Source organism: Xiphophorus maculatus, chromosome 2, assembly GCF_002775205.1.
Source record: "Xiphophorus maculatus strain JP 163 A chromosome 2, X_maculatus-5.0-male, whole genome shotgun sequence".
In the NCBI taxonomy this organism is placed as follows: domain Eukaryota; kingdom Metazoa; phylum Chordata; class Actinopteri; order Cyprinodontiformes; family Poeciliidae; genus Xiphophorus; species Xiphophorus maculatus.
The window spans coordinates 16,629,742-16,656,329 of record NC_036444.1 but is presented as its reverse complement, the minus strand read 5'-3'; the positions used below and the strand labels follow the sequence as shown (position 1 = coordinate 16,656,329).

Sequence of the window (26,588 nt, the reverse complement as noted above, 5' to 3'; positions counted from 1 at the left end):
AGGTCAGTGTGCTGTGGTAGTTTGTACACTTTTGACAAGATTTGTCTGCCTGATAGGAGAGCCATATGCTGTAAAATCAATAAATACATGCACTTTATATAATGAAATATAAAATTATATTATAAAGTAATACAGGCTGCACAGTGGCTCAGTTGGTAGCACTGTTGCCTTGCAGCAAGAGGTTCAAAGGAAATGAGAGAAGCTAGTAAACAGGATGACATTGGATAATATTGGGGTTTTTTCAGCAGTTATTGTGAAAAACACATTTAAAAAGTCTACACACCCCTGTTACGATGCTAGACCTTTTCTTACATAAAAATGAGAAAGTGTTTCCACATTTAATAAGACATATGTCCTACACAATTCAAGAAAAAGCACACTTCTGCAAGTTCCTGGTTGCATAAGTGTGCACACCCTAAAGTGAAAACTATGCTGAACTACTTCTTTAGGAATGCATTCTATGTGTCGACCAGAAATTCCTGAAACTCTTTCAGTATTAGTGTCAGGCTCTCAGTTTTCCTGCAGTCTTTTCATGAATCATAGACAAAAGTAAACTTTTTCAATGTTAGTGTTGCTCAGTATTGGGCCTTTGAAGTAGTGTGTTAGCAAACATCCCAACCGCTGTTCTCAAAGTCATGCAGAACAGAACAATAACCATTGTTATTGGAGAGACCTCATGTGTGCTTCTATTTTACTATTGGTTTTTATTTGTTTAGCTTTGTTTTTTTTCCACAAGAAAATGTATGCTTTGGGCTGTAAACTGTGGTATGCAAGAAAAAAAACCATACATAGATCCTAATCACAAAACAGGATTGGTAAAATGAAGAATTATAACAACAAAACATAAAAAGTTGTCTTATTATCGTAAAATAGCAAGAGAGGAACAGGAGGATTTAAGTGATTGAACATTACTGCATCTCCTCTGCTCAGATTGGTCGGGCTTGCTGCACTTTCAAGTTGTTGTTAGCATTTGCTAATAATCCAGTAAAAATAGGAACACACTTACATTTCAGATAACAGCAGTTATGTTTTCCTCTATGTAGACCACTGATACTTTTATTACTCTGCAAAACTGGTTGTGTTCTTCACTGACAACACAAACAGTTCTCCATACGGATGTGGATTCACAACGCGATTTAGCTCTTTGGATTTTTGACCCCGTGATGTGACGCTGTGGTAATCACATTAAAAAAGCCCTGACAGATGGTGATGGGAAAGATTAGAACAATCTTGCACATCTGCACCGCCACCCACAAACTCTTACACCTTAATTTCTTGCTAAATGACAGATCTGAATCTTTACATCACTCTGCATTTGTTTTTGGTTTTTTTTATGTTTCATAGTCTGTACCTGTCAAGGTTTCGGTGAATTGCTAAAAAAAAGTATGAGCAGTGCTTTAAATGTATTGTTATTTTTATCATCACTTCTCCTTGTTTTAGGACTCTTTATTTATTTCATCCGCTGAAACTAGAACATGAGATCCGAATGCCGACATCAAAATGCTTCGCATTGGCCGGAGGCATGTCGAGGCTACACAGTTGGTGTTCTTTAACGTACCACCAAGCTCTGCGCAGTCCGGCAATGTACAGTGGGAAACATACAAACTTTAGACCCACTGGGGAGGCAGCTGGCCCAAACAAAGTGGAGCTCTCCCCCTTCAGACACACACACACACACACACACACCCACACACACACACACACACACCCACGCACACACACACACACACACACACACCCACACACACACACGCAAAGACAAAACCCTAAAAAACGCAAAACTCATCAGCCAGAGGTCCTTGTGGGTGAGATCACCACTGTGGTAAAAATACAGCTGTCCTGGGAGAGACATGTTTCTCACCAACACTTTCACACAATCAATAAAGCGCTCAAACAAACGCTTAACCCTTGAGCACACTTGGATTTACAAGCACACTGTAACATTTTCCGACTGTCACCACGACCACATCCTGAGCAAATACATATTTCAAACTAATTACACAGCGAGAGTCAAGTCAGACTCGGGATTATTTATCTTTAACAAAAAACCAAACCAAAACAAAAAAAAAAACCCAAAGAGATAATCTGGGATAAGATCACATAACGTCATCCTCACTTGGGAAGTGGTATGTCATTTTAAACAGTTGTAATGATGATTATTTATATGGTTATTTTATGAATGGAGACAGACTCAGTAGATGTCACTGATTCCACTGGGTTGGATTTGTAACAAACACACATGCTTGGGTTGTATTTATGGGTTCATCTGCCATCTCTTGGTTTCTGAAATGTATCCTCCTTATAAATAGTGAGCTTCAAATCAATAAAAAGACAGATTCATGATAAACAATAACGTAACCTAGTTGGAAGATGAACTAATCTACTGTTTGTAAGCAGTAAATATAAATAAAGAAAAACTTATGGTAGAAAGGGTTAACCACCCAAAGCTATAAGTCTAATAAAATTTATTCTAATGATGTCGTTTAACCATTTGTCATTTTAATTTTCCTTTAAACTGAATGCTGCTGTATAAGCTGTGTGTCAGTGTGTAATGAGTGCATGTGAAGTTAATGATAAACCAATCAGTTATGAACCATTCAGAGGAAATATTAGTGCCATAAATCACAAGCTGAGCGGCGAGGACAAACAAAGAAGGGGTCAGGAAGAACAGAGTGTAAGCTAGAACTGCAGCGACACTTTTTCGCCATTTTGTCATGTACTTTGTTGTATTAGCGTATCATTTAGCGAACTAAAGGCGGGGTTTGAATTTCAGAAGAAAATCAACCTATTATTTGCAAGAACAAAAACTGAAAACTGGCAGAATTTGATTGGTATGGAGACTATAGTTTAGTGCAGACATATTTTTTTAAATTAAATGTTTTGATTTTAATAAGAGATGCACAAAAACATCAGCTGATGACCATAGTTGCACCATTTCAGCTTGCATGGGCCTGACTAGTGAACACTAATCACTAGTGGTCACTAGTCAAAATTATTATTAAAATTGTCTTTATTTATTCACATTTTAGCTTTCTGGCTGCCTCTCCGATGCTTTTCTGCAGACACAGCAAGCAGAAAAATGCAGGAAAAGTAAAAGAGAGCTAGAGGTCACCAAATGTTCAATATAGCTGGACCAGGAAGACATTTGAAGACGTCATCACTACATGCAGCAACAACTAGTTAGCAAAGTACACACAAATTAAGATTAAATGTCTATACATTAACATACATTTGGAGATTTTTTGTAATAAAAAATCTTGGTATGATATTTTGGCATTAAGGTTCTTGAACTAAAAGAAAGCCAAATGCACTTTTTTTAGTCATCAAGCAATAAAGTCTCCAAAAACATTTTGTAAATGATTCCATTACTTATTCCTAGCGTTCACAACCCTGCCGCATCCTGACACATAAACATTACTGCAGCACTTTTTCCACGTGACGTTACAAAGCAACCTTGTATGTAACAATCTCTTTTTTTTTTCCTCCTCCAAAGCACTCGCATGCAAACCTACACATTTTGTAAGCACAGACACTGGCTGCTAGCTCCACTGACCCCAATAATACAAGCACCCAAACAAGAGCCAACGCTATTGGCTGGGATTTTTTTTTTTTTTTTTCTTAGGGACTATTTTCTGCCTTTGTTGTCGTGGAAACAGCAGAGAAGCGGCAGCAGAAATAAAAAAGGTGCGACTCTCTTTTTTTTTTCTTACTGAAGTAAAAAAAAAAAAGCAAGGATAAGCAGTGGAGATAATGAGGAGGATGTGTGAGTTGCTGACAGGACAACTTTATATATATTTATATATAGGGTTGGACCATTCCTCCCCACCCTCACAAAAAGCAGAGAATACTTTGAGAGCCTGGGGTTCTTTGAGGCAATCCTCAGCAATCATGAATGACTCATGAAAAAAGCACTAATCTCCCAGCAGAAGGAGCAAATTGAGAGGATGAAGAGAATAGGGATGAGGAAACCAGAGCAGAGATTTACCGAAGCAGTATGTTTCTGCCCATCTCATTTCAAATCCTCCTGACAGAGGCAGATTACACTCTCCTTTCTGCATTGGCACATTTGGGACAAATTCATAAGCCTCGGGTAGTGAATGTGTGTGTGATGTTCTCCCTTAAAAGGCGGCAGCCAACACAATTAGGGGTATATTAAGTCAGAAAGCTTATTAAAGCTAATTATGAGGAGCCTTCTGTGATTAGTGGCTACTATGACAGCATACTAACTGCTTCTAGTCAGACCAGGGGACTGAAATAAGCTTTCAGATTCCTGCAGTGATGCTGGGTGAGGAGACAGCTCCAGTGAAGCTTAAATATCAAAACACATCAGACAGGCTTTGCGTTACAAGGTTATGCTGCTTTACTTCATCTTCTCTCTCGTATTTCAAGAAAAAAATCTGCAAACTTTACACCAGTGAGGCAGCATTAAAAAAAAGAGGAACAACTGGCATAATGTGACATCTGCTGGCTAAACTGAGCAATGACAATGCTGCACCTGTTCAGCAGGAGACGTGTGCCCAAACATGAAGATTTCTCTAGACAATAAAAGCTACCTTTCTTTCGCTCACCTCACCATCATCCCACTCATTCAGCAGACAACACTCACAAAGAGCAATAGCGCAGATGGTCTTGTTTACCGGTGAGCAGGGAGACTTTGTGGAAGGTACCCTCCAACTTTCCCATGAGGATGTGCACAAAGCCATCTTTGGACAGGTGCCCTCTCTCTTTGGAACTTTGGTCGTAAACCACCACTTCCTGCTTCCTGCCCAGCTCCACCTGCACGGAGAATAAACAACACACAAGAGCTTCATTACTCATTGCTGCAATGGAAAATATGATAATGATCCAACAAGGAAGTCAGAGCCTGCAACTACGATGGCAATTCTAAACTTTTTCTTTTAGTGCAACAAGGAACTTACAAGAAGATTCACTGACCTGAACTGCTAAAAGATGATCATCTTTTACTGTCTTTTACTCGTGTTTTGTCATGGTATAACCACACATTTCAATGAACTTTATTGTAAATACATGAGGTAGACTGACATCAAAAAAGTAAATGATTGCAAAATGGAAGGATACATGGCTTTGAAAATAAAAATCAGCCAAGTGTGTAGTGGGACAAACTTTTACTTTTGTTTATATTGGGAGTGGCAAGTGGCAAGAAGAAAGTCATTGAAGAAAGAAAGCCATAAGATGCCCGTTTGTAAATGGTCACAACCAACACAGCAAGCATGTGAAAAATGTGTTCTTGGTCAGACGAGACCAAAACTGAACTGAAAGAATGGCTTAGATTAAAGTATATTCATGTTTTAGAATGGCCAAGTCAAAGTCCAGACATAAACCCAACATAGAATTGATTTTAACATATCCTCTTCATCCAATCTGTATGAGTCCAAGTTACTGGGCAGGAAAAAACAGACCAAATGTAAAATTTTTTGCTAGGAGCACACACAATAAGACCATCTACAGCTGTGACAGAAGGAAAATATGGTTTTTCAAAATATTGATTCAGATGCACCAAAGATGCAAGAAAACAACACTGTTCAGATTTTATTTGTCAAAGGATGTTTAACATCATTTATTCTTTTTCTTTTTTCACATCCATATACTTCTTTGCACTGACCAAGCACATGCAATATTCAGGGGGTATAAGGTCTTGCAAGGTGAGAATGAGTGAATGAGTCTTTGGTGTAACTGAACAAAAAACCTCATAAAGCATGATTTGGTGATGTTATAATAACAGTGGCTTGAGGGAGCTATGAAGATAAAAGCAGGGTTGTAAGTAAAGCATTCAATCTAAGAAAGTCACATCTCCAAAATGCTGAGATTATCTCTTGTTATGTTGGATCAAATCAGCGTGATGGAGAGTTTGGGAATGGAGTGCATCCGCTGCTGATGTCGTATTTTAAAAGGATGAGAAGATAGGCGTGCGGTCTGAAACGTCTCCGTGTTCGTGAGGAAAAGATAGCAGGGTGGATGCTGATGAGCACGTGCATGTGACTGCACACAATCCAGGCCCAGCTCTGTTGTTGCTCCCCCTACCCCATGTTGTCAGGCAGGCTTTGGTCACATGACTGTGAGGCAGCGCCTACTGCAGCTATGAATCACTGCATCATCGAACCACCGCTGGACAGGAAGGAGGAGGGAACACTGCAAGCTTAACGGAGGATGGGATGGAGAGGGCACGGATGCAGGAGGAGCAAAGCAGAGGTGATGGAGATGAGACACATGTAAGACAAGAATGACAAAGTGGGAAGGCGCGATAGGAAAACAAAAGGAGAATTTCTAAAGTTTGGACAACATCAGTAATTCGTGGCCATCATCTTTTAAGCACAACTGCACATTTTTACAACCTGTTATGTGCTTGCTTGTGCAAAAAGGCATTCTGGTGATGTGCTCCTCAGTGTGCATGAATACATAATGGACAGTAACAGCAGAGACGTTTGGAAGACAGCCAGGTAGCTGATTCATACAAAATAGTGCTGATCTTTACAGTTCAGTAAGAAAATATTCTCCATCCTCAACCAAAATCTAATCCAATAGACAAACACTAATGCTGACATGACAATATGCAATTCAACTGAGATCTGAAATCTCTTTTACAAAAAGCAAAGTTATCAGCCATAGTAAACATTTCATCTGAAAATTGCTTAAATTGGCACTAAAACAAAATGTAGAACAAAAGTTTGAATTTTGTTTACTATATTTCTCCAAAACAAGACACTGTGGATCTTTACTAGATTGGAGATTGAAAATTGGCCACAAAATGCACAGGAATAAAAAACACACCACCGGTGATACCATTCAGAGAGCATATACTGTATATTTCAACAGTCAAGTAAATTGACCGAGAAATAAATATATTCTTTCACATTTATCATGACCTGTGCTTATACTATCTTACTTCATTCCTTAACTACCTTTGTGCACACATTTAATCATTTTTCTACTAACAAGTTCATCTTTGCAGGACTGTTTTTCTTTATTTTATCCTCCATTCACTTTGCTAAGCTCAGGTAAGTTTGGCTAATAATCCTAATGCGATCAGATCTATTTTGGGCATCTGATCTCTATGCCTGAGGATTAGAGGTCTTTAACTGTACATACATGTGAAGTGCAACTGAAAACACACACGTATACACACATGCGTCTTCTCTTGCTATGAGATCTTGTTTATTAGTTTGACTTGTCTTAAGTTTGAGGAAATAAACATTATAAGTTCAAATAAAAAAAACACACAAAAAAACAGAGCGAGTATTGCGATTTGCTATAAAATATAAGTAAAGAATATAAAAACCTAGAATTTTACTGTGGAAATTGTAAAGCATCCAGTATATGAAATATTTCCCCCCAAAATTTGAAGATAAAACCAGAATTAGAGGAAATCCATCCTCTTCTTTTAGATACATCATATATATGTGAGTTTTCACCAAAAATAGACAACATATCTGTCGGTGCATCCTATGTAGCTCCTATTTATCAGTGTCCGTCTGACAGTACAGATGGCCGGCTGTGACGCATGCTGTCAGTCTTCCTACAATGACATTGAAATGCTACACATCCTGCTAAGTGTGGCATGGAAATGGATTTTGGTGCATTGTTAAGAGACCAGCGTCCTGAGAAAAGGGTAGACTGTTGACTGCAGCAAAGTTACAGATCCCTCGTTCCTCTGCAGTGCTACAGCATCAATGCGAATCACAACACTGGCCCAACCTGCACAGAACTGACGCATGCCCTCTGCAGAGACTGTAAACAAGGAATGCCTAAGCAAGACAGGGGAAACAACAACAAAGAAAAGGAAGCAATGGCAGGAAGGGGACCTGAAGGAATGCTGAATGTGTAGAGAAAGAAGTGCAGAAAGGACAAAAAGTTGAGTTAGCACACAGGATGCTAGGTTCCTGCAGCATCCAGGCTTCATGTAAAAGGAAATGGAGGCTGGGATCACAGCAGGCAAATAAGGAGTGGTCACAGGGGAGAGGTTTTTCATCTGTTCTTTACAGAGGAAGAGGGTAAAAAAAATGAAGGCAAATTAAAGAAGTGGGAACTGACTCTGCTTTATGAATGAGCATGAGGGGAAAAAAACGGTTTGAGGCAAGACTAAAGTCAAGGTTTGGCCCTACTGTCAAAGTAGGGACAGTCTGTACACGCAAACAACATAAAACATGGATGACAGGAAACAAAAAAAAAATCCAGAGTGGAAGAAATGTAGCGTCAGAGTAAGAGATTGCACAAGAAAGGGAAACATGATTTCCCCCCCTGACTTCAGCAGTGCTACTGACCAGAGACAAGGTCAGAGCAGGAGGATGTGTGAGTGTGTTGGGGCGTGTGCGTGTGTGTGTTTAGGTGTGCACATGTGTGGGTGTGTGCATGTGTGTGTGTGAGAGTAGGAGAGAGAGAAAGAGAAAGAATGAGAGGGAGGGAAGAGAAGGAGCTGGTGTGGGACACAATATCAGCACAAACAGTCTAAAAATGGCCCAACATTCCTGATGCACTGGAAAATAAGATGTCTGCAGCATGATCACTCTTCATTTCATATGCCGCTGATTGGGTCAAATATCAAGACAAAGCCTTTGATAAATCCATTTATCCAGACTTCACACTTCCATGTTTCTGCAAATTGACTTTACAACGCAAGTGGAAGCTTACTGCAAAAAGTAGTTACAAAGTTGGGCTGGGAAATATAATCTGAACCTAATCCTTATGCTTGTTGAGGGGGTCACGGGATGTGCTTGTAGATCTTACGAAGGCATGTGACTGTGTTCTCCAGAGTGGGGACACATATCCCTCTGACACCTCGTTTGGCATGAAAGATGCCAGATAATGCTTTACTGGCTGTCCAGTCCTTGAATAACAAGCAAGAACTGTATCTGTTTTCTCAGCGTAAGGTCAAGCTGATTCCCAGGGAGGACTGAACTCCTCCAGGGCTGCACCTCCTCGCCTCAGGATGAGATGGTCAAGGCAAAGTTGTAAGGAGTAGGGTTTCTAGTTTGAGATCTCAGAGTATTATTTTTGAAGGTCTTATGGTCATATTTGCAACTTCAGGCCAATAGAAGTGTGTGTGAAATAAGGAGATCTCAGAAGATCTCTTTACTCATGAAGACATCGGGAGATGAATCAGAATGAGCTGTATAACATTGCAGAGCAGAGGAATTACAAGGATTCCCTTCTGTACCTTTTACCTTATTAGAAATATTGGATGGATAAATAGAAGAATATGCTGCAACCAAAATTACAGACTTTACAGATTGCTTAGCAATTGCCTTGCCACCCACCCCAACAATCACCTAAATCAGCACCATTGTTTATGTAAAATATTTCTTCACTGGAAAATATCAGTACCAACCAACATTTGGGTTCATAAATTGCAATCTGATCTGATCCAAACACAAGTATATCTCATTCTGACACTACAACTCATATAAACAGCCCAGTTAATCAGCAGGATGCGATTCCTCCTTGAATTGCACCTACAGGTTTACGACCCTGCCACACATCCCGCTATGTACACCTCAAGCCCGTAACTGGCACTGACAGCTGGCACCTTCATATTTCATTTGGAGTGATAAAACCAATGTACTTCTATAATAACCAGGACTAACTGTGCAAATAAGGACTGAAATAGATATCTAAAGACATACAACAGAGCCAAGAAACTGGAATAAGTCAATTAATTAGATTTATTTTAAGGAATGGGGAATGACAGTCCTCGATTGAAAGCCATTAAAAGCACAACATTAGATTGTGTACACATTAGGTGTATGTGCTTGTTCCTGAAAAGAATGTCAAGATGTGTCATGCTCTACTGAGCTTATACTGCAAAGAGCAGCTCCACCTAAAAACAAAAGGCAGCTGCAGACGTGCTTAGTGACGCCTCTTACATGGTGAAAATAAAATCATGGAGAAAATAAAATCATGGCATTCTGAAATAAATTTATTTTGTGTGCTGATATGCAAAAAATAAAATATTAGTCTTGCTTTAGGACATCTTGTGATGTTTGTGTTAATGTTAAACAGAGGAGTTGCTAAATCAAACAACCCAGCATATGACCTCATCAAAGCAAACATGCATCATATCTGGTTCTGCAGTAAAAAAAAAACATAAAAATATTGTCAGATATAGAGTCTTTAATAAGGCCAGAGGAAATGTGAATGAAACTTTCAGAAAATTTCCCAGTGCTTGCCCTCTGGGTGATCCGAGGGGGGGGGGAAAAATCCACAATATGAGTCAGAGACAAAAAGTTTTCAGTTCTGCTGAATGACACACAAAAGACTCATGTGCTGTCCTTCATTTTGAAACTCAGTATTGTGGTTACAGGAAGGGTTTGTGCGCAGAACAATGTGATTATGGCAAATGTTTGGTGCTTTCCATTTATTAGTGCCTTGTTCTGTTTAAATAGTAGTTAATAGTAAAAAGAAAGTCACACTTTAGTTTTCCTTTTGATAATTCTCAATTCTAAAATTACCCTTGGACTTCCCACTATGTGTCACAGTTGCCTCCCTTCCCATTTGGGGGGAGGATAAACACAACATATGGTGTGTGTCATCAGTGGAAACAATGGTAATCTTCCTCTTTGTATAAATGCATCACCTGGTCGCATGGTATTTCTAAATGTTTAGCAGAGCACTTAGTCTAGAAACCCAGACAAGATCCTGATGTTATCAAAACCTCCTGCAGACATATTTCAGGGTAATAACAAGACTTACTATCTGAATATGAGTTTGTTGTCATAACAGACCTCAGCATTTTAACGGCAAACATACATAGAAATGGACTCAGTGTGCTGAAGTTCAAAAGAAAACTGAAAACAACTTGAAACATAAAGCAGGAAATCTCTCCTCCCTCTGAAAACTTTAACCTCAAGTCAAAGTAATCCACTACATACAGCATTACCTCTCTGAGAACAACTGTTAAAGAAGAAGGCCTTATTTTGCCATTGTTTTCCATTTATCCAAGATAAAGTGGGTTACTGGCTTCCAGGAAGACTCAGACATCCCTCTACCTACAAGATGTACTGTAGCTCCTTCTGTGGTATCTGGAGGTGTTCCCCGGCCAGAAATATATATATTTCTCCAGAACTTCTGATCAGGAAACACCTTGCAGAGGAGCACAGCCTCTACTGACTGACCTGTGAGTGAACTCATCAGAAACGCTGCGTCAAAGATCAGAAACAGTTTCATTATCAGTCAACCTGGGTGAATCTTTATATTTCTTTCCTCTAATTGAACTAAAGCTTTATTCCAGCTCTCATTCAAGAATATTTTGGTGTATTTATCATAAATGAATAAGTACTACTATTTTTGTTTATCTATGAAAAAAATAACTGAAACGATTCAATACAAATCTTGAATTTGAATTTTGCATTGAATTAATAATTTTGGGATTGATAAAGTAACATTAATTTCTTTGGGATAGTTTAGCCTACTGATGGTTTGTAGGGTAAACCATCACATAATTTGCATCAACAACAAAAAAGCTGAATAATAAGAAATCCCTAAACCAAAGTGGGAATATTTTATTGTTCAACATTAAAAATGGACCAATTTGTCACTACAGGTAGGTCCACTGGATTCACTCTCCCACTTCAATACATCAGAACTGCAGGGGAAGAGAAAACCTCTGGTCCATCTGTCAGACTGGCTGGCTGGCTGGCTGCCCCATCACAGCAGTAGAGATTATCTAGGCTTAAGGCAAGGAACCAGTCGCCTGGTCTCCAGCTTGCTGGAGCAAACCAGAGGAAGCCCCAACCTGCACCCTGTGGCGTCCCGCTCTACCTGCAGAGGTCCTCAACAACGTTACCTATGGTCTCCAGCTGTCTCTGTCCTAAATTAATCAAGGGATTTACTTGAGAGGGCATGTAGAAATATGATGTGACAGGTAGAAGAAAAATAAGGCAAAATATGAATAGCTGCGTTGGTCAAACATATTCATTCAGTTCAGTTAACTTAAGAATCAAGAGCATCTATGAAAAAGGGTGAGCGCAGCGCCTTAGGGGAAGCAGGCTATTAGTTCTCAATGGGATGTGAGGCGAGAGGCAGATAGGCAGGAGGCGGAGGCTGCTGCCCATCCTTGAATACACTCAATGCAGGTCTCCTGCTTCCTGCATTCACTTCCTGAACAAAGAGACACAATGGTGTCCTTTGCTGTCTTGGTTGGCTGAGGCCGCTCCTGGCGATGTTCGGAGGGTAAGCGAGGATCGTGTGTGTGTGTGTGTTGGTGTGTTTGTGTACGAGGAGTTAGCTGGCTCCAACGCCACACAGCTAGCCTGCACGTGCCCAACCTGTGGCCTGCCACTGGACAAACAAAGAGATGATGTCATGCTCAGCCAATAACAAAAGAGTGTGGATCTGTCAGTCCCGCCCTTCTCACCCGGCTGGTTCCAGCCTTATCCAGCTTTAGCATTAATCACAAGCCTTATCCTCTTTACTGGGGGTGGGGTGGTGGGGAATGGGTAATAACAAACCAGACATGGGGCAACTGTAGACAGGGAGAGGAATTAAGCTGTAAAGGAATGGGTCAGTGCTGAGAGGCTGTAGGCTATAGCTGAAAGAGACAGGCAGAGCTGTCATGCGACTGAAAGTGAGAGAAAGGAGGAAGCATGGCTCCGTGGGGCACCACAGTGTGACATCTGCCGAACACACGGCCTCACACAGAGATGAACCCTGCAGACTCGATCTGGCAACAGAGAAATGAAACTTAAACTGACTGAATTCAAAACATATCCGTCGTCACACCTCTGCAGCTGCAGACAGTTTAACTCCTTCGGGGCTGGCTCTTTGTTGTTGCTTTCCCATGCATACTGCATCTAGACATACATGGTCGCGAGCCAAAATAGCAAAATTATCAGAGAAGAATCTGTTGGCGGAGATGAGTCAAACCCTCTGAGCTGCAGGATTTTCCGTCTGCCCTTCAGGGCAAAGACAAACCCTAACTGAGGCAGAAGCAGAACACAAGCAGCTGCAGAAATTCAAACCATTCTGGGTGAAATAACATAAAAGATATAAGATAACATACAAATAAACAACTTCAATTACTTTAGAAAAAATAAAATTGAAGACAAAAGTTTAAATTCATGGTGGATATTTTTTCTGCCAAAACTGTACATACAACCTTGAACACATCTTGCTAATGTTTGGATAAATATTTCTTAAGAAGTTGCAGAATAACCCACGTCTTTAATACCATCAGCAAGACCAGGCTGATTGGGAATGAGAGGGAAGGTTAAAACAATTAACATTTCCACTAATACTGTCTGACTATTTGACCTTTACTCATTTAGATAGTCGAGTATTCAAGCTGTGACTCAGACACAAGTCTGTCTTCCAGCCACAAATCTATGACACAAAGACACAATCTATGGACCATGTCATGATTATGTTTTACACAACCAAAGACAAATCTTTCTGATCTGCTCCTGGCAACACCAGTGTAACACAACACAAACAACAACTGGACTTTAAGTCATTCTGTGCCACACCTACTAGCCCAGTTTACATCACCTGTTTAAACTATTGGGTGTAACAAGCGTAAATAGCTAAAAACAACACGAGGAACCAGGAAGAACACATTCTCAATTTGCCTTCAGGTACTTGTCGTCATGTTCACTGAGTCATGTAAAGCTGTAGTGAGATCCCTGCAAACACAAACGATACGAAGAGACCAAACAAGTTTCCCAACCCTCCCCACCAAGACTTCCCCTCTCAAGCATCTTTCGGTTTCACACAGAGACTAAAATACAAGAGTAGGCACACCACCGGTGGACAAGCCATGGAGAAAAGACCTTTCATATTCAGAGGAAGATGTCATGGAAGACAAGAGGATTTGATTTCAGGGACACCAATAAGCAATAAACATATAATAAGCCCATCTGCCAAACATGGCGATCCCACCAACCCCCAACCTAAGGATGTGATGCAGGCTTGCAGAGAGGACTCAGATCCCGAACCCTACTTTGATTAAAAAAACTGGCAGAGCTGCTTTTCAGTAAGTCTAGTTTAGCGACATTTCAAGAACCTCTAATTTAAGATGACAGTTAGTGCAGATGCATTTATTTGACGACAAGCACATCTTGAGCTACAAACAGCACATTCCCCCTGCACGCTCTCTGCTTCTGTTTATTTGAACTACACTGTTTTCACCATTGTTTATGTACTAAAACTGGTTGCTACAACAAGAAAACAGAAAAAATCCTGTTGAAATCCAATTCTCCAGGTCAATAAACTGTTAAAAAAAAGCTAGCTTTTGCATAGTGATTCCACAAAATAGATGTTTCAATGCATAAGTGGGGATTGTAATTTCTTAATCTTTTTCACAGAAAAAGAATGTGCTCCAAATTTCTTTAAGTTTTCATGTGTCATAGTCCTTTGAAGAAAAAATAACATCAATCAAAAATATAAGAAAGAAAAAACCCCCAGAAATTTGGTATCTGCCTGGAAAAGGTTGATTGGTACATCTCTAAAATTGACTTAGTGGCTTAAATGAGACAAACATATTAGACTCACATATTACTGTGTTGGAATTTGACATTTTGTTTTACTTTGTTCTCAGTTATTAATAGCTTTAAAGGAAGTAAAAATGAGAACATATCCCCTTTTAGCAACAAACAACACAAAGATATCAGCACTATTATGTAGCTTCTCTAAATTGCTACCAGCAGGACGCAGAGGGAAACCACATTTCTGGATCCATCCACCAGCATCTTTAAATCTCAGCCTCCTCACCCTCATCTGCAAGCTTGAACTTGCCATGAATATTGTCAACTCATTTGCCAAGAAGGTTCCTAATCTGTGGCATCAGCTGCTGTGCAGCTTTAACTCACCTTCACTTTGCCATTGGGCTGCAGCAGCTCGGTGACAGAGACCTTGTCCTGCTGCAGTCGCCTCTTCACCAGCTTGGAGTAGCAGACATTGACCGCACCTTGCACGTGTGACGCGTTGTACTCAGAAAAGGTCCTGCTGTCGATCACCAGCAGGCGGCCCGTTCCTCTCTGAATGAGGCTCGCCAGGCGCTTGATGTCCATGGCGCTCCGCTTGTTGGGACCTTTCTCCCCTGCCATGATGTAAGTAAGGACTGAGTGGTTGTGAGGGGCAAGAAAGAAAGAATAAAAGGAAGAGGGGAGGCTGAAGGGGGAAGATGGAGGAAAAGATGGGAAAAGGGAGAGATCAGTGGAGTGGGGCTACCACTGGAGAGAGCGCCAAGAGATCCATGGTGCCTACGAAAGAGAAGATGAAGATAAAATGTAATAAACATCAGTAATAAATGTTTATTCTGGAGGAATTACTGATGAACAGTCACAGTTAAAAGAAGCTAATCACCTGAGAATCATAAAAATTGCAGGTCAGTCCTCATTTTGAACTTCTGTCGAGCCAACATTAAACAAACAGGAGCAAACAGCTCCAAAGTGACAATGATGTCTCCTTTATGCATACATCTCAATGCCCATGGGAAAATTATGAACTATTTTTATCGACTTTGTATCATCTTTTATTAGCACACTTTGAGCCTCTCACTTATAAAAATAACCACAATGCTAAACATGAACACAAGTTATTTAAAGACTTAAAAGCCAACAGGATCACTTTTCAGTGCCGGGATATGAAGGAACATCATGCTTCAAAATAATGAAAGAAAGAAGCCACAACCTTAATTTAGACTTTCACAACAATGAAACACAGGTGGGTGTTTATGTGTGTGAGAGAGTTTGGTGGCTGTTGATCCCAGATCTCCTCAGCAGCAGCAGCTCATGAAACAGGAAACTGAGAGTGTGAGTTAAATAAAGCCGGGGAAATTCAGAGAGCAGGTCTGGACACAGGCAAATGACCTGTGTGACATCCTCTGATAGTGTGTGTGTGTGCGTGTATGTGGGGTGTGTGTTTGTGTGTGTCAGACAAACATCCATAAACTTGATGAACTGCCTCCTCTTATCCATCACGTCCAATCACTCCAAACTCCTCTCAGCTCACTTCCACCATCACACTCACAAATTTAACATGAGACATGCAATCATTGATCATGTTTACATTTGTGTGATTAACAGCGTGGAAACTAGTCTATGCGTTAGGGTCATAAGGAAACCAAAGTGCGATTTGTTTAGGTCGATATTGGGATGAGAAAAACACCTCACGCTTAGGATGATGTCTCCAGTCAACCAATGGTGGTGCGACAAGCAAGAGGGTCAGAATGTGAATGGTGCTGCGTTGTTTTATTTATCTACACGCACATGGTGTGATGAAAAATTGATGAGCTCAGTTTCATTTACCCCACAGCCTAAATGGGGCTTTAAAAGCGAGAGTGGAGAGAAAGTTGTAGAAACAGAAAAGGAATGGTAAGAAGATAAACACAAGCTCCTCGTTATTTAACTGAGGACTTTAGAAAAAACAACTTTATGTCATGATTTTAGTGATAAAAGGAGACACAAATGGGAAGTGAGGAAGGGAAAAAAACAAAGCAATGGTTATGCCTTCTAATTGGCTACAACATATGAAGACATTCAGACAAACCTGCTCTGCAACCTTTAACATCTATTCAGGAGAAAAGAGAAAGGAAAAAAAATGCTATTCACTGAGAAAGATCTCTAACAACCTCAGCATGTGTGAAAAAAGTGAAAAACTAGTTAGAGAAATCTGAGTTAAAATATACTGAAAATAAAATCATTCAAAACCCCACGCTTGGCAAAAATATTCATAACCTTATTCAAATGTGAAGTTTGTTCACATTTTCATTCATCCTTTATCCTAAAATAAAATTCTGTGCAACCAATCACTCAGAAATCCCCTAACATGGAACCCAGTAGAGCGGTAAAGTCGTGTGTAAAGAAGGGTTATAAATAGGTTATAACGTTATAAAACGAGATGTAAAGCTTTAAATATTTCACAGAGCACTATTCAAGCTGCAATCCAAACAACTGTATACATACCCACCCCATTGCTGTTCACCCAAGCTGCCAAGTTGGACAAAGAGAGGCTTAATCAGAGAAGCAGCCAGGATGCCATTGGTAGCTGTAGATGAGCTGATGAGAGCTACATCTCAGGTGCTTAAAGGACAATGATTAGCTGTGCAAAACAGCCTGGTATTTGATAAAGAAGAACAAAGCCAGAATAATGTGAAGAATATACGTACTACAAACATTAGACCAAATTTTTTTGCACATAAAACCAAGACATTCCTCAACATCTGTCTTGAAAAGGTTTTGCACATGAGCTGGCCAAACACCACCAATATCAAACTGCATTCTGGAAACAATTAGGACACCACTGCAAAATGACCAGATCTCCGATTTTACTCTGTACAGGTATATTTTGAGTAAAATGAACATTGTTCTATTGAACTACTGATAACGTGTCTCCAAAATTCAATGGAAATATTTAGTATTTATTTGCAGAAAATGAGAAATGGTCAAAATAACAAATAACAAAAAAGATGCAGTGCTTTCAGACCTCAAATAATGCAAAGAAAACAAGTTTATATACATTTAGAAATAACAATACTAATGTTTTAACTCCAGAGGAATTCAGAAATCAGAATTTAATGGAATAACCATGAGGTTTTCAGTGGGGTTCAGTGCAGTGGTCTCTTAATCGTTTCCAGAGCTGTATGTGGATGGACCTGCCACCTCATAGCAGAGGCAGAAATCAAGAAGAAAAGATGGTGCTGGGTAGGACACACCCAAAACAAACAGCCATTAAATATCACAGGCAGTGGAAATCTCACAGCAAGTAAAAGAGAGGAGATCCAAGAAACATCTGGAGACAAGACTTCAAAAATATGGGCTACACCAGGAGCCAACTAGAACTTCTATCAAATCTACCTTTGGTGGCCCATTTCCTGGTGGGGTGGGGAGTGCAGGGCAAAAATGATAAAAACACAATTTGTAGTGGAAAACTGAAAACATACCATAAAAATGGTGAAACGCTGTTTGGCAGCACCATGCTGGGGATTTTCTTCTTGGGTTTATTGGGGGAAGGATAGGGCAATGCACAGGGGGAATCTCAGAAGCAAAAGACTTGCAGCCGAGGTTCAGTTTTCAGAAGGAAACACCCTATGCATCCATCCAGAGCTCCAATGTAATTATGTGGATCAAAGCATCTTCATGTGTTAGAATTGCAGTGAAAATTACATCTACAAAAACAGCTCAATACCAACGCACACAATCCTTTTCAGATTCTAATTTAAAGGAAAAAACTGTGATAACCATTAAACATTGTGCTGGTCTAGACCATGAAAACCCAAGAAAATATTTTAAGGTGAAGAAATATGGAAAAAGTTCAGATATGAAGGCTTTTCCAAGGAACTGTGACACGTCATGATTGTGGTTACAGTCATCTATCTGATGTGACAATGGACGTAACAGCACCGTACTTAATGACAAAATAATTATCTGCCATTAAGGTTTATGTCTGGGACCGAATGATGATTGTATATGTGTGTGTAGCAGCTGCCTGGCAAAATCCCTGACTCTAGAGAAAATAGACACGACAAGATGATATGTAGACAGTTACGCTGCATGGGAAACACAGCAAAACTATTTGTGTATCAGCTGCAGAACAGTACGTGATACCAACATATATAATAATACACTGAAATAGGACTGTCTATATTAGCTGAAGGTAGAAAAAGGACAAAATTCAAAACAACTGATGAATCAACATGAATATTAGGCAATGCACCAAATTTGTTTTAATTTTAATGTAAAGCAAATAGTGTGCATTCGAAAGCCCTACTGCAAAGCCAACATCTATCAGACACAGCTCCTGCACCTTACAGCCATCACCTGTTATATTCATACCTTCTGTAGCAGGAAGACCTTCAGCCGAGCAGCTAACAGCACAGCTCCCTAGGGTGGGAATCTTTTTTCCGTTTTTCAGTCTCCCTGCTGCTGAGGACAGCATCTGACTCTGCATATGTCTAATGGCGACTGCTCTCCCTCCCACCCAGACTCTTGTCCATTTTTTCCTCTCAGAATCCCTCCTTCCTTTTCTATCACTCTTTCTTCTTCTTCTTGTTCAGTGGATGGCAGAAGGGAGGGGGAGGAGTGTGCAGGGTTTTTTTTTATAAATGTGTGATAGTTAGAGACCGAAGCACTGCATCTTTCTAGACAATTGTCCGGCATGCAGAGTCAAACAGAAGCAAAAGGAAGAGATTGCTTAAAGAACACAGACAGGGAGGGAAATGGGACAAAAAGGGAGGGATCACAATCCTCATCATGCTGACTCAACCTAACAACCCTCAATTGTGTTTCTCCCTTTTATGTTTGTGGGCTCTAAAATAAAGAAATATTAATATTATTCTCACAACACTGTAGCCTGGAGTTTGCTCTGAGGCTCTGGCTGAACAGGAGAAAACAAGGGAGGAGGAAAAGCAGCTAGACAGACATTGAAGGTTTTGCCTTTCACATAGAAACAGCCAAACTGGGATGATGGAAGCACTGGGAGAGGCGATGCTGATCAGATGATCCTGCTGCTGATATTGGGTAAGAATACAGAAATGGTAAGAAAAAAAAAAAGATGAAGATGAACAACATTTTTAGAGCTATATTTTAGTTCCACGTCGAATTAGGAAATCAAATTATTACAACTCTGTGGAAATTGTGTCAAATTTACATTATCTTAAACGTCACTGCTTTGCTTCCAGCAGTCTCTGCGACCTTTAGTCCCTTTGGCGCTGTCATGTGTGTGAGGTGTGGTCAGCTACTGCAGTGACACCTCATCAAGCAAGCTCAGTAGTGTATGAATCTTAAACTACGTGAAAAATCACTCAGTATCTACTGAAATCAATCTGAAGGGTCAGTTCTTTACCTTCCCAAAAGAGCAATCCCTTCACACACAGAAAAAGAAAAATGAGGGACTTCCATCTGCTTAAGGATTAAAGATTTACTAAAAATCAACACATAGATTGATCAACAATTCAAGTAAAACAAAGATAAATGAAAGAATAGCATGTATTATAATTAAACCTAATATCTACTCAAAATGATTAAAGTGAGCAAAGAACCACACCATAAACATAAGGTGCTATATAAAGAACTTTGCTTTCTTGTCACATTTTAAATTTTTATGTTTCTAGGAAATTCTTGCTTGATATTCTGTCAGAGTGATAAAATAGGAATCTCGATTTCTACGGCTAGATAAAGTTATTATTAGAGATATTTGGAGGTTTTATTTCCTCCAGATTTGAGGTTGAGATTTTGTTAAGATTTTTGTGAGAAAAAACAGACCTGAACAATATTTTTATGAGCCTGACCCAAATTTGCTTATAGTTGCAGTCTAGTAATACACAAAAAAATCATCTGAGGGCATTTCTACATAAACAAGAAACTATTCATACAAAACTCTATCTTAAGGTAGACTCCATAGAAAATCCTTTTTTTAGACATTTTAATATTGTTATGAGCAGTAATCCTGCACATTTCCATATTTATCCAGAATATTTTGATTCTTTCTCATTTTAATAACATTCTGGAAATCTAAGAAGTAAGTATTTCCCTAGATGCTCAAGTTTTCTTTTGATTGGGTAGAAGGAAAAGCAGTCATTTCACAGGTGTTTTTAAAATTTTTCTTTCTGTGAAAGCTCAGAATGACTTGTTAAAGTTAGATGTGAAATCTGGACAGGAATATCTTACGCTAAAGATTCTTTAAATACCATTTTGTGATCGTGGGTACCTCAAATCTGTTCTTCATAACTTAACTTATAAATATTTATCAGAAAGCACTTTGTTATTGTGATTTTTATGAATGTAGATTTTTTTAATCTTCCAGACATAGGATAAAGTGTGGAAACTTTTTTTCCCCCTTTTACACACAATTTCCTTTTCTACCAAACCTGGAAAACCATAAAAGCAAATTTTATGGTTTTCCAGGCCTTTCCCAAGACTATGAAGGAACTTTTAGGTTTGTTTGAAACTTTCAAACAAATGTTGTCATATGTTGTCATGTTATGGCAACAGTTGAAAGGCATGACCAACAAGGTGCCTGTTTTTGGTTAACATAATCCTCTCTGTAGCCAAAATACTCCCACACAACCAACAGTGCTGTTCTCTGTGTGATATATTACTTATTACTGTTTTTTTCTACGTGTTCTTCATTCATTGTAAAGTGTGGAAACAAAGGCTTATGTCACTCGAGATGGTTTTGTAAAAAAAGTTGTTTTTAAACCAAAATCCTTGATGAGAATATATTAGGCATCTTGAATGTGTATTGCCAAAGCATATTAGAGTTATTTAACACAATATCTATGCATAATCAATAGAAACAATCAAAATATATGTAGTCGCAGAGTGTGGTGGGTTCAGGAATGACTGAAGACATTTAATTGTCTGAAGAGAAAATAATAAGGAAATGGAAAAACTTCCTCCACGTTTCTCTTCTTGTAAGGTCAAATAAAATCACCAGATGACTTTACAGCGGCTCTCTTTACAACCAGCAATAAAAACTGATTACAGAAATACACTGTGTGAAACACATGAATAGAAACCTGGATGAGAAAGTAAGCTGATATCTGTCTAGTTGACGTAGAAACTTACAGGGGGGGGGATTGTTAAACAAAACCATGACTCAAGCATGTCGAACTGGCTCAATAAAGTCATATCAGAAATGATGAAGTGAGGCAAACACAAAAGGAGCAACTGGAGGCCAACCAGAGGTGATGTAATACTATCCAGGTTATTCATTAACTCCCAGTATACGTCATCTGTGTCCAAAGCCTTGGTTCTGCTGATAAAAGCCCACACTTGTAGAGTCGCACAATGACAGACCTGACTTGTTTGTTTAGACTGCAAACAATGACATCATGAGACCATTTCATGGCCTCCAGGCTCTGTCATGGAGTCAAATCTGTGTTAACAAGCTGTTTCTCTTTTGAAAGAATGCAGGCCTATCATTTACACTTTGAAAAGAGTAACTATAACAATGCACGGTGCACCTATTCAGCCCACTAACACTGACCTGCTTGCTGCTGTGCATGCATCGATAAGACTAAAGGCATTGCTAAATTATTGCAACTTTTGCAATAATTTCACATTTTTGACAGTAAGTTTATTATAACACGACATGCTTGCAAGAAAGATCGATTTAATCTAGAGTTTCATTAAAACATGTATGAGTTTTTTTTTTGCAATATTGAATTAATGACTGCTAAAAACTCACAGCAGGTGTTAAAATAATATCGGTTACAATATTTCTTTGAAACTCCATCCATCCATCCATCCATTTTCTTACACCCTTGTCCCTAGTGGAGTCAGGAGGGGTGGTGGTGCCCATCTCCAGCTAACGTTCCGGGCGAGAGGCAGGGCACACCCTGGACAGGACGCCAGTCTGTCGCAGGGCAACACAGAGACAGACAGGACAAACAACCATGGACACAAACACTCACACCCACACCTAGGGAGTTTTTGGACTGTGGGAGGAAGCCGGAGTATCTGCATGCACAGGGAGAACATGCAAACTCCGTGCAGAAAGACCCCGGGCCGGGAATCGAACCCAGGACCTTCTTGCTGCAAGGCAACAGTGCTACCAACTGCACCACTGCGCAGCCCTCTTTGAAACACAAAGCCTGTTCTGAGTTAGGAAAAAATAGGGAGATAAAGGAGCGGAAAAACTTTCATAAAGGCAAATTTAAGTTAATAAAAAAAAACATTAAGGCTGTATCATCATTTTCTGTACATGAAACAATTTTATCTTTACACCCAAAACAGAAAGCAACACAAATTAATAAATAAATGATTAAAGAAATAAAGTGTTACTAAATTATAATGATTAGTCATGATATTTTGCATATTGTTTTATCTTCAGATGAATCTGGTAATTAATAATACTTCACAAGTAGAAATGTAGAGCTCAAGAGAATGAATATAAGTAAGCAAGTAAAAAAATAAATACACTAATGCATTTAAGTTATAGAAACACATTATAATCTTCTGTACATAACTTAGGACAATAGGTCAGTCTTAACTTTAATTCATTAATAACTTCTAAACTGTTTTCTTGGCCATGAGAGTGGAAGAAAACTTTAAAACCCCAAATTTGAAATCGAGTAATATCAAAGTGTGTAAATATATAAAAACAAAACTGTTAAAAATTTCATAACATTTCTTACTTTTCTGCGGATGAAATCAATTTACATTTAAATAAATATTATAGTTTGAAAAAGTGGGGGACAAAAAAGAGAAAAAACACCTAGTAACCTCCTAATATTTTTTGTTATTTTATTTTTAAAAATATATAATTATATCAACAATGATAATGTCTTACATCCAGAATTCCTGATGCTAAACATATTTCTTCTGGAGTATTGCAATTGTGCAGGAAATGCAAACAATACGTATTAGAAAAAGGCTTTAGAAAAGAGGAGTCTGCTTTGATAAGATACCAGTGGTGAATGCTTGCTGCTGCACAGCGATCATGTAATTTAGAAAAATCAATTCCTGGCTGGTCCTGCTGGAGGAGATCATCGCCATGATGATGTAAACAACAAATTCAGATATAAAGCCCTCTGGTGTCCTCTGATCAATACTCTCCCAGTGAGGTAGCAGGAAATAGCAGGGTCATATAACAAACCAGGACAACCCCCAGACTTCAACATGACAACTATTACGACATGAATACTGATACAAACGATTCCCGGCTAAGACTTGACACTAAGTCTACACACCATGTAATCTGATGAACACAAATGTGGGAAAGAGCTCTAAAGGAACAGATTGCTCCAGATAGAGTCAACAATAGAGGGTTGGGGCGCACAAAGACTCTGTCTGTGTGACAGCGTTAATAACAGTGATGGAGGGTGTGCGGTCATAGCGCTCTGTAATAAACCGACCCATATTAGAGAGAGAGTAAATAATGCGTGAAAGGCTGTTTTCTTTACACAGCTAGATTAAATTATTATTAGAGGCAAGGTGCGCGGTCATCAATAGGTTTAAAGGTTGGTGTGTGTCAATGGGAAGCCTGCGTTGTTCTGTTATGACGCGGAGAAATGTCCGCGTGCGACAATTCACCGCTCCATTGATGACGAGAAACAGCTCGCATAATTCAAAATTAACGAAACAAAACAAAAGTACGTACCTTATGTTGATCAAAAGGGTAAACTACAGAGTGTTCAAGAATCGATAACCTGAACCTGGACGGATTTAATTCCCATAATAAGACGCGCGCGCACATGACGGGTCGGGACTGCGGAGGGGGGTTGGGGTGCGCGCTTCATGGACTCACTGCAGCAGCAGCAGTGGTGAGCCAAAGCAGCCGCTGCTAATGTCATAAAAGCAACCCACTAATCTTAAAACACACACACACGAACACTCACCTCGACCTCCACGCGTTCTCTCTTGTGTTATTGAGCTGGCTCCCATGGGTGAGGGGTCAACCGCGGCGTCTTCATGGGTGTTTACCTGGCGGTGTTGTCGTGGGAGTTACAGTAGCCCCACACAGCTGACAGGCAGAGGAGGGTGACAGCGCCAGGAACTAAAACCCGGGCTGACGGAGCATCAGACGTCTCCTTCAGAGTAGGAGCAGAGTGCGAATGGTGGCAGGTTAAAGACGCTCCGCCGAGCCAGCTACAGGCTAACGCGGTTAATGTGTATGTGTACGTTAAGGAGGAGGACGGGGTTCAGGTACAGGAGGTGCACTTTAGCACTTTCATGAACTAAAGCGATGAGGTCATGGTTCATGAGGGAGAGGAGTGGAAAAAACAGAAAAAGCATTAGTTGACGTCACCTCCAGCCAATCAGCGCCGGTGGTTTGAGGTTAGCGTGACGTCAGCTCCTGGCTCATGGATTAAAGGGACAATTCCGTCTTTTTTGCTGTTACTTAAAGCAGACCTCATAACATTTAAAAGAAGAGACATAATTGAAATTACGTTTGCAATGTAATTATTATGTCTTTGCAGCATATAAATATCTTTAAATTCAGCCTCAAACATTTCTAGACCCCCCACAGTCATGTTTGTAATCTTCTTGCCCAGTGGAAGCGTTTGCATATTGCCTCCATTCTGCCTATCCAATTACAAACAAAGTGTCAGAATCCAATACATTGCTAAGTTGCAATTAAAATATATGTGTTTGTGGTAATTAAATTAAAACAATAAACAAATGCATGAAGTTACACTGTTAAATGTAATTTAGCAAACTAAATTTGTGAAATTACGGTTTAATGTATTAATTAAAGTTATACTGTATATAGATTCTTGCATATATAAATGCATATTTATCTAGTTATCTATTCAACATATTGTAGCTCTTAATACACCATTCTGGAAGTCACCTATCAAAAACATGAACTAAAATAAAACAGTTTCTGGTAATAATTAATATAACTTGATGGATATTGTAGATGGAAAGACATTTTAGAAACATTTTATGAAGAAAACTGAGAAAGCCTTCTTGCAGGAACATAACAGAAATCACAAACTGTGTTACAAAGGCCATCGATATAGAATAATACAGTCCTTTAACGAGTCACTTGCCTCAGTCTATGGTGGTCCAGAAGCATTGAAAATGTCCATGTTTATATTTTGACAGGTAAATATAGTTTTAAAAAATGCATTGTTTGGCTTAATGAATCTTTGTTTGGTGTTAGATTATTTGGTTTAGGTTGGACCGTCTAAATGAATGACTTAACGGATATTAATCCCAGAGAGAATACGTAAGATTCTAAATAAGAATCTGCTGCAGACAAATGCAGGTCAGACTCAATAGGGACACAGAAATAATCTTTTAATTAGGCCAACAAACATTGATCTACACTTCTGATGCCATCTTCAATATCACCAATATCCTTGGTATACAGCAATATATATCAATTAAATAACTTGTTTTAGTCTTGTGGTGGCCATATAACTGGGTAGAAACCCATTTACCCATATCAAAAACGACCAGTGAACCCAGTTCTCTTCATCAAAACAACACTAAAACGCACTTTTTCAAAGAGTTTCACAAGCATTGAAACCGTAACTTAGGATCTGTTTATTATGTTTTCCTTAATGGTGGTTCTTGTTTAAATGTCACTCTGGTCAAGCCACCTTCTCCTTCTTTTTAGACTACACCCAAATACATAATCACTTAAGCGCTTTCTGGAAAATAATAATAAAAACAGACTTTGCTTTATGCAATGTATCAAAACTCTAAGAACTAAAATACCAGAATGAGATTTAACTGATGTAAGTCAGCGGTTCTTCAACCTTTTATATAACCTCAGTACTAATTCTTTTAAAAATAACCCAATACTTTCAGACAGTAGAATAACAGCACTTTGGATTTTTCAATTCTTTATATTCTGTAAAAAAGTAATAATAATAAAAAAACGGTATTAAATTTAATATAAGCTTTCCTTCAATAAATCAGTTCATAAACTTAAAGTGTGACAAAAAAAACAAACAAACATGAAAAAGGAAATAAAATACTTTTACAGTATTTTAAAAATATTGAACAGGGAAACAAAAATAAATGACGGTCATCTGTTTCATAACAAGTATCGAAAGATTAAATTAAATTAGATGTAACATTGTTTTTCCTTTGCCGTTTCTCTGCTCCACTATGACTTTCATCAACAATTTAAAGGCTGTGAGCCAACGGCAAGGTGAGCAATTACTGACATCTAGTGGCCAC

The 26,588-nt window shown here is 39.1% G+C and overlaps 1 protein-coding gene across 3 annotated transcripts in view; it reads right to left on the bottom strand.

The window, feature by feature from the left end:
• dusp8 (dual specificity phosphatase 8) overlaps positions 1–24,612 on the bottom strand; it is a 44,811-nt gene extending 20,199 nt beyond the window's left edge. The window contains exons 1-3 of one of the 3 annotated variants that reach the window (XM_023349432.1): positions 24,290–24,612; positions 14,817–15,209; positions 4,638–4,776 (exon numbers count right to left, since the gene is read on the bottom strand). In XM_023349432.1, coding sequence (XP_023205200.1) covers positions 4,638–4,776; positions 14,817–15,053 — 376 coding nt within the window. In that variant the 5' untranslated portion in view covers positions 15,054–15,209; positions 24,290–24,612. Of the gene's footprint in view, positions 1–4,637; positions 4,777–14,816; positions 15,210–18,782; positions 18,912–24,051; positions 24,159–24,289 lie in introns of those variants that run through there. The other 2 variants (XM_023349439.1, XM_023349446.1) reach the window with 2 other exon arrangements.
• Between the last annotated feature and the right edge of the window lie 1,976 nt (positions 24,613–26,588).